This window comes from Mytilus galloprovincialis, chromosome 4, assembly GCF_965363235.1.
Source record: "Mytilus galloprovincialis chromosome 4, xbMytGall1.hap1.1, whole genome shotgun sequence".
Lineage (NCBI taxonomy): Eukaryota > Metazoa > Mollusca > Bivalvia > Mytilida > Mytilidae > Mytilus > Mytilus galloprovincialis.
The window spans coordinates 20,377,203-20,386,867 of NC_134841.1; the positions used below are offsets into that span (position 1 = coordinate 20,377,203).

Here is a 9,665-nt window from a genome sequence, read left to right on the forward strand (position 1 = left end):
TGTTTTGTGCTTTTTCAGACGATTTCTTTTGAAGTATGGTGCATTTAACTGTAACGTATTGCATCTTCGAATGGCATTCAAAATTTGTCTTCACTAAATGAAAAGTAAGCAATTTGACCAGGCATCAATTTTGCTGTCAGGAACACGGAAAGAAACCATATCATCCATAAGATCTGAGGGTGTTGTGAATGTGTTCTAGATCTAGAAATCCACAAGATCTGAGGGTATTCCGAAGATCTTCTATTCTTCAGGTGCTCTAAATTAACATATTGCTGTAAATTATTGTAATATTGTAGTCCGTTATAGGAACTTTGAAATTATAATAAAATAATAAGATGATATACATGATATAAATTACATTTCAGTGATAGCAATTTTATGTTGTTAGTTGTTTTTTTTTTTTTTGTTTTTTTTTCGTCCAAGAATCATCTTGTTTTTATGCCAAAGTAAACCTTTAGTGCATAATCTATGTGAATAGTACTGTAGCTGTAGTAAATCTTATGAATGAAAACCACGACAAGGTTAAGAACTTCACCTAGAGTAAAGATAACATAGGTCAACTTGATAAGTCTTCTACTCGAAAGTGTGATTTTAGATTGGCTACCAGCTAAGATATGATTGAAAGCTTGTATATGTGTGTGAATAAAATGGATTATTTAATCTCGTTTATGTATTTACATGACCCAGTTCTGTCGATATGATATAGCCAGTGTAGTGCATGTGTAAATTTCGAAACTGCAACAAAATGGAGGGATTTTCCAGTAAAGTTAGAATAAGAAATAATATTATTCGTGAAACGTTTGCTGAATTTTTAGGAACCTTTACTCTAATAGTAGGTAAAACCAATTTATCATTTTATGTATAAAAAAAATGTATTACATGTATTGTTAGCTTCTGATAACATAGATAAGTGTTTCTCTTCGTGATGTTGTACATAAAAAGTGCATTGAGGTTAACATGGTTAATAAATGTTCCTGTTTCCTGTGATCTTATCCGGTTTGCAATGAAGTCTGAATCCAATAAATTGATTTCGACGGATAATACGACAAATAAACGACTGTTTGGCGACACTTCAGTTATCTATTGCTTTAGAAACTAAGGACTATACAAAACCGTTCTCTAAACTATATCGACTTACTCTTCATATAGAAATAAGATAACACCTATGATTGCGGATCAGACAAATATCCACCAGAGTTCGAAATTCTTGGATTTATTTATTGAATTAAGAAAGTATATATTATCGTACGGTTTGAAACGATTAGAAAACCCATACTATTTTTCAGATTCTAAAGGAACTCGACAAAAACTTTACACGAGAACAATAATGACCTAAGGAGTAGGCCCGGTAAGACCCTTTTTGACCCCTAAAATGTAACACTTTTACATTTTGTTACAATTGTAAAATTTTTAGCGTTTTATTGGAAAGTAGTGTATTTTTGTTACATAACGATGGGCCGGTTTTTTCAATACAATGCACCTGCATCAGGTACTAGAATCATTCAATCATGCAAACACACTGGAATCTTCCCAATTTTAGCAGTTGTGCACTTTTTAGACGTTTTCTGTCAAGTACACATGTTACGGTGCGACTAATGAACAAAGATTAGTTCTAAAATTCACCCGATACGTTGCTATTCGCCATTTTATACTAGTAATTTCTGAACCCTTTATAGCATGCTGTTATGTGTAGACGAAGGCTACGTGTTAACGTCTGTACTCTGATGTTCAGTAGTTGTCGTTTGTTGATGTGGTTCTCGTTTTTCGTTTTTTATATAGATTAGACCGATGATTTTCCCGTTTTAATTGTTTTGTACTAGTTATTTTTAGAGCCCTTGAAAGCTTGCTTTCTTGGTGTGAGCCAAAGCTCTGTGTTAAAGAACGTACTTTGACCTATTATGGTATACCCGGTCGTATCTTGGACGTTCTATTATGAGGTGTTTGTTACAAACACACCCGCATACGTTTTAGTTAAAGTCGAACGATCTCGTAGCGTATACAACGTGCCCTAAACGTGCCTCAAACTTATCTGTAGCGCGTTAAACGCGCTTGTAGCGTATGTATAACTTGCGTGTAGCGTACAGATATACGCTAGACACACGCTTGAGCTGGAAGAAATTTTTAAGCTACATAAAAATTTCCTCGAGTTGTAGCGTTCACCAAGCGTATACCTTTGTTTTTTGACGTACTTCAGACTTATGCAACGCGCGTTTAACGATTGCTTAGCGTTCCTCTGGCGTGCAACTAACGTATACCGACTTTGTCAATTTTTTCTGTACGTTTGGTGCACGCCGGTCTATACGCAAATATGTGACGCCGGTGATATATAGCCATTCTTCCCCCATGCCAATCTTTCCCCCAGGAAAATTTTGGATCATTGCCATTCTTCCCGGCGGGAATTTGGAAATACGTATACATATAGTCACTTTCCCCCATGCCAATCTCTCCCCCATAGTATAGATTTCAATATTTTTATACAAGTCTGAAAATTAAACCCAACAGAGTTTGAATTATATTTTTACGCTGACAAATATTTTTTGTCAATTTACATTAACACAAGTCTGTCTATACATGTTCATCATTCTGTCTATGTGTCAACTGGTTTGTTTTTATTTCCACCAGTCTTTTATAGTAGTCTGTCTACATTCTCAACAGTCTGGATATGTTTCCACAAGTCTGTCTTTGGTCCACTAGTCCGTCTCTATTTTCATCGGTCTGTCTATGTGCCCACCAGTCTGTATGCATTTTCAATAGTCTTCATATTCACCAGTCCGTCTTTGTGTCTACTATTCTGTCTACATGTCCACCAGCCTGTCTCGGTGTTCAAAAATCTATCTAAATGTTTACCAGTCGGTTTACGTATCCATTAATCTGCCTAATATACCAGTCTGTGTATGTGTCCACCACTCTGCCTATACATGTCTACCAGTCGGTCTATATGTCTACCATATTATACGGTGTCAATGTGTCCATTGTCTGTCTACATGTTCATCAGTCCGTCTGTAATTGCATTTTGTTGTGTTATTTTGTCTGATATTCCAAATCTTCTTATGCTGACATTTACATGCATTCTTTTGACCTGAAAACTAACTATAGGTGTATACTCCTTACTAATACCCTTATGCTTTGAATTGCCAACAGTTTTCATTGGGATTTATCATAAGCCAAGAAACATTTTTAATATGTATTGCCACAACAAGTTACTTTGCAGGTTTAGTTTTTCTGACAACAGGCTAGTATGACAAGTAAAGCTTAAAAATAAGATAGTCTTATCTCTCTCGGGTTGAAAAACCATACTAAATATACATGGTTTCGCAGTTAATGTCTGTCTCTGCATGCATTTTTTTTTATATGAAATGTAGCAATGTCTCATACAAAACAAATCGTTAGTAGTCATTACGTTATCAAACAACAACCAGTCTTGGAGAACATGATTGTTATTAGTTGTAATTTGTTTTGAAATAGCTTTCAGTAACTGAGAGTACTCTTATTCCGGTGCTAAGTGATTATTGTGCACCATACCAACATTTTTAGTGAAACCAATTGCAACTGATATTTAACATTTGTTTCTAATGGTGTGCTGTCCAAGGCTGGATTGTTTAGGGGAGAATTTTTAAAAAGCCGCCACCTTCTTTATGTGCCATTCCGAAGCCAGGAGCATGTAGTACAATTATGTTGTTGGTTAATATTGGTTAATTATTAATTTAATACCAAACAGACAACAATAAAATATAAACACACATATATTACGCATGTATACTAATACAATGAAGGTTTCGTACCGCTAAATAATAAACAAAAATGTTGCTATTTTCTTTTTAGATGAAAATTTGGAACTGACGTCGGCAACGTTACAATTCATGGGGAAAACATTAGCTTCTCATGCTATTAGGGGGGGATTGGCTTGTTCCTGGGTTTCCCCCCATAACACTGAGGGGGAAAAGTTGGATCATGCCAATTTTTCCGGGGGGAATAATTGGATCGATCCATTTTTTCCTCCGTGAAAAATTGGCACGGGGGAAGAATGGCTATATATAGGACACCGGCATAAAGTCATAAATAATACAAGCACTATAACTGCACAAGTTTTCATTTACCACGTAATTTCTTGAGAACTTTAATAGGCCCTGTTTGAAACATGATGATGATTATTGTATATTGATAGAAAATCGTGATACTATGATTAAGTAGGGTCTCCAAGTACATGTAGTATGACCAAATGACTTATCGTCATTGTGCTAATGATTTGTCAACAAGCCAAGTTCTATAAAAACAAACAAAAAACAAACACCACGAGTATTTTTTTTTTAAATTCTTGATAATAAAACAAGGAGCTGTAAAAAAGAACCACCACTACCACCACAGAAGAACAGCCTTCTGATTTGGGACAGACATATACAGCTGCGACCCTCATCCTAACATTAAATAGTGATGTAACAGAACAAACTATAAAAATCTGTTGTTTCTTTTCAAAATTTAGATATTTGGAGATGGATCTGTTGCACAAGCTGTTTTAAGTCGAAATACGGTGGGAAATCACATGTCCATACATTGGTCATGGGGTATAGGAGTTACAATGGGAGTTTACATAGCTGGTGGCATTTCAGGTAAAATAAGATCAACGTAATATTGCCTGGGTATAAACCGATGCAAAGACATGATACCGTGTCTTTCACTTTCAATTATCTTTTCTTTTCTTTTTTTAAGTTTTAACTTTCTTTCTTTTAAAATCCTTTGAAGTTGAAATAAAAAACAGATGTGTATCATGAGATGGCAAGCCGTCGATACAAAAAAACGCATATAATAATATCTACATGCAGCGATAATCTATCATGGTTAAATATTAAACGTGGACTATTCTATGGGGCAAAAAAAAAAAGATTTTTTTCTGGGAGGATAGGATAAATTAATGTATTCGGGGCACGTACCCCACATCTTCTCTAAGTGTTGGTTTTTAAGCCCACCGTTATATACAAGAACCAGATCAGTCAGTTAGTACGAAATAGTACATTTCATTTCAGGAGGACATTTAAATCCAGCTGTTACCGTGGCCCTAGCCTGTATCAAGAAGGTCCCATGGAAGAAGGTACCATTCTATATGTTAGGCCAGTATTTGGGAGCTTTCGTTGCCTCGGTTACGATATATTTTGTGTATTACGGTACGTAACAAGTCATATACAGTTCTTGAAATTGGCCTTTCCGAATAACGTCATTTAGTTGAGGAATGAAACAAAATATGTAGAAAATTACCAAGGTGTCAGAAAAGTAGAATAATTTTAATCGTTGATTATTTTTTTTCCATTTTTCTGTAATAGTACACAAAAAGTCATGTACGAACATAAAAAATCATCTTAAAATCCTCTAAAAACTGTGTTCAAACTATCAGAGAAGGAGAATACATTCATTGATATTTAATCATTTGGTATAGAAGTCCATATTATTTGATTAGTACGTTTTGGTAATCAGATATGATAATAAAAATATGTGGCATGAATGCCAAAGAGACAACTCTTCAACAGAGACCAAGTGAAATAAAAGTTAACAGACATAGGTTACCTTAATTACGGCCTTCAACTACGAGCACAACCCATGTCACATAGTAAGCTATATAAAGCACTGAAATAACAAATTTATGTAAAACAATTCTCACGGCAAAACTAACGGCATACAGTAACAAACGACAAAAATTGTATTCCATGTTTCTAACTTTGGACATGCCCACGCAGAATGTACCGGGCTAAAAATATCTACTGGCGCCAAACCCTCTCCCTAACTTCAAACAGTTGTGTAACAGTACAACGTATGAACAAACTATAAAATTCCGTTGAAAGCGCTTTGGATCAATACAAAGCACTTAAAACCCTAACAAAAACACACAAGACACAAAGTAACATATCTTAGAGTATTCGCAGTTACTGAAGCTAGTTCAAAGCCATTAACAACAATCAAACAAAAAAAATGACCGTGTCCCGACAGATTGTAGAACTGTGAATGAACAAATGTGTATTATAATAACATAAATAATATTTAGTTTGATTTTAATTTACTGATAACAAAATCAATATTTATACCAATAAAAATCTACGGATTATCGTTTACCTCTTTATAATCTTAAAATTGATTTCATATCCACTCTTAATTCATGTTAAAGAACGTTTTAGGTAATTTTTTCAATTAAGAGACTATGATAGACGATGATTTTTAATGCAAAATATTTACGTTCCAGATAAACGTTTTTCAAGCGGCATTCAATATTGTCATTACATTTATCCAGGACGACCTGCTTTGAGAAGCTTCTTATTAATTTGATTGTGTAAGACATGAAATGTATGAAATTATTTTAGCAACAATCAATCAGTGTTAATATAATTCACTATAATTTTAGATGCCCTGAATAGTTTTGATGGAGGAAACAGGATGGTATCGGGACCGAATGGCACAGCGGGGATCTGGGCAACATATCCACAGGATTTTGCCTCAGTAGCTACATGTATAGGCGATCAGGTATTTATACTCTTTACATTGTCTTTTGGTTTTGATTGATAGTTAAATGTTTATATAATTGACAATCATTGTTATATAACTTTTTACATGTGTTTTAGCTTTATAAGTGTACGTGCAGACCTTGTGTACAATTTTAGTTAAACGTAAAATCAAATAAGAACTATTCAAAATTTTAACTAAAACGTAAAAGCAGCATATAATATATATTGGAACACCATATGTTGGCTTATTGTAGTGTTATTCGTTTGTGGATATGTGCTATCAAGGACTTCTGTTCATAATTAAGCATTCTTTACATAAAATATTTCGTATTTCGTATTACCTGAATCTATAGTTTGTTTCTTCTAAACAAGTAAGAAGAATAGACAAATCATAATATTGAAATTGACTAAAAAAAACACAACACAATAATTGCTCACGCTTTTTTAACAGCTACTAGGAACAGCGATGCTTCTGTGTTGTGTACTTGCAGTAACAGATGATAGAAATATGGAAACGCATAAAGGACTAATACCGTTCTCAATTGGTTTGATAGTTGTTGCCATAGGAATGACCTACCATCTTAACTGTGGATATGCCATAAATCCTGCACGTGATTTAGGTCCTAGAATATTCACTGCAATTGCAGGATGGGGTGTGGAAGTATTTAGGTAAATATCAATATTTCTTCTATTCGTTTAATATTCTCGTCGGTTGTGTAAAAATGATCATCAACAAAAAAGAAGTTTTTTCCGACTCACAATATTTATAAAGGTCCTTTAACTGTCAGAACAGGCCATTATATATATGAATGATGTATTTCCAAGCAATTTTGAACATAGACGAACCTACAATAATTTATGATAAACTTTACCCGATTAGGTATATTTCGTACTTTCTAATATTATTGGGCGATACAATCGTTTGAATACCTAAGATGGTATACGACGACGTACGCTATTGAATGAGATATATATATATATATATTAGGTCCTTTTGATACTTTCCTTTGCAAATAGTATATTATTCCTACTGTATATTATGTAGAAAATCATATTTATGTTTATTGCAGTTATAACGACTACAAATATTTCTGGATACCTGTTTTGGGTCCACACGTAGGAGCCATATTGGGGGCCTTTTTATATCAGTTTCTGATAGGATTCCATTGGTCAGAAGTGGTTGAGATTACTAGTGATATACCAATCAAAGAGATTAAAAACACTGTTGTTACAGGTAAAGTTATTTCTCTTCAGGAAAAAACATATTCATGAATAATCTTAATTAAGTAAAAAATTTCAACTCAATATTTAATAGTGTTTATTTGGTAAAATGTTTGGAATATATCAGGACAAAAATAATGTGTCACGTGAAAATGCTACACTAATTTCATCAATTTCGGTTGGAACTTATCGCTGAAATGCACTTGATCAAAGTAGTATAATGATTTTATTTATTATACAAGTGTCGAGATGACGTAAGTGTGAGTAACTATATACCAACTTAAGACCCTCAACAATGAGCATAATCCCAGACCGCCATCAGTGGTACCGATCCTACAGTAGTAAAAATCAGTTGATATATCCATTAATGATTTCCATTAAATACGCAGGATACACAATGAAGGTGGTATAATGTAAGCTCCCATTTGATTACAGAATATTGATGAGAAAACATCACATAGTCTGTAATCAGATTCCAATCTGTTAAATTGTGTTTAAAACTTTTAAGTATTTTTTATCACTAAGCATTAAATTGAAAATATCTTTTTTTGTAGAAAAAACAGGACATACCTACGACAACAGAAGTCTGTCTCCAGATTCATAGCACAGCATGTGATACCAAATTGAAATGTGCTGTTTTCATGGTTTTAATATTGAACGATATCATTCAAACTTATTTAAACATTTTATCATGCCACACGTTTTTTTCTACTTTTACATTAGTTTTAATTCATTTCAAGAATTTATTTAATTAAAAAATGAGATTGTGACATATTAATAAATTTGATAACTGCTGTATCTGTACTATACAAACAGATATCGTATTATTTAACCCTTGAAAAGTCTTTTCAATGCATTTATCTAATAATCGGCATGATAATTTATGAGTGTCATAATAGTTTAGGGGATATACATTTTACGTGAAGAAAAAATAAAAAAAAATATGAAAGGTCAACAAATGCTTTATGAAAAGGGAAGTTCCTATATTCTGAGAGAGTTTTTGGTAGATTAAATGTATTATAATACTTGTCACAGAATGTGAAAAAACTAGATGACATAGGCGGCGCTGGTGAGCGAAACTGTTTGTATAAATCAGTGTATGTCAGAGGGTACCTTGGTGACTAATATTTTATATATAGATACAAAGGTTCCGTTTCTTATGTTATATGCTCTTGCCTTCCTATTCATAGTTCAGCGACTCCTTAGAAATCTGAAATTTAACTTATTATAAGCATTTTGATAACTTTACTTGGTATACAAAATCCTTGTAAGGTTTACATGTCTGTCAGAAAGCTGAGGGTTGACTTGAACTGGACCTAAATTCATAACTCTAGCAATGTTTTGTTTTCGTAAAAAAGTGAGTATCTTAGATACTCTATGAAGTAGGTCAACTATATTATGTCTCTGGAACGATTATATACGATCTGCATGTCTGTCTGACAGAGTTAACCTGCCCTTGATCTAGTTTTGAAAGTTTAATGGTCAATGTGAACTGCTCGTGTTAAAGTCATTTTCTCGGAATTTATAACCAATAGGTCAATTATCTTTGGAGAACTGAAAGGTGTACGAGTGTGTCTGGCAAGGTTTATTTGACCTTCAAGTTGACTTAATTCGCATTGTTCATTGGTCAATGTTTACTGAATAAGTGGTTAAGTTCGTTTCTCAAATTCTATAAGCATGATGAGCAATATGTTAATATATTTGGTCTATGAAATGTTTGCAATGTGTACGTATATATGTATATATCAGAGTTTATTTGACCTAGACATAATGTTCATGGATCATTGGTCAAAGTTTAGTTTTCTTGGTCAGCTTTGTTCTCAGATACTTTAAGAAATGTTCAATTTATTTTGGAGTATGGAATGATTGTTATGCTTACATATTCTTCTGAAAAGGTTCATCTGACCTTTATCTCATATACTTTGATCATTGATTATGTAAATTTTATGTAATTCTAGA

General features: G+C 33.4%; 1 protein-coding gene across 3 annotated transcripts; it reads left to right on the forward strand.

Annotated features, from left to right (window-relative positions):
- Positions 1-591: 591 nt before the first annotated feature.
- Positions 592-8,548, forward strand: LOC143071585 (aquaporin-7-like). 3 transcript variants are annotated; one of them, XM_076245991.1, is made up of 7 exons: positions 592-832; positions 4,481-4,607; positions 5,022-5,086; positions 6,386-6,504; positions 6,937-7,154; positions 7,556-7,719; positions 8,261-8,548. In XM_076245991.1, exons 2-7 carry the CDS (start codon positions 4,558-4,560, stop codon positions 8,308-8,310), a joined length of 666 nt encoding a protein of 221 aa, XP_076102106.1. In that variant the 5' UTR covers positions 592-832; positions 4,481-4,557; the 3' UTR covers positions 8,311-8,548. The 3 variants fall into 3 exon arrangements, with proteins under 3 accessions (XP_076102106.1, XP_076102105.1, XP_076102104.1); XM_076245990.1 differs by having other exon boundaries at positions 595-836; positions 5,022-5,159; XM_076245989.1 differs by having other exon boundaries at positions 596-832; positions 5,022-5,159.
- The last annotated feature ends 1,117 nt before the right edge of the window (positions 8,549-9,665 follow it).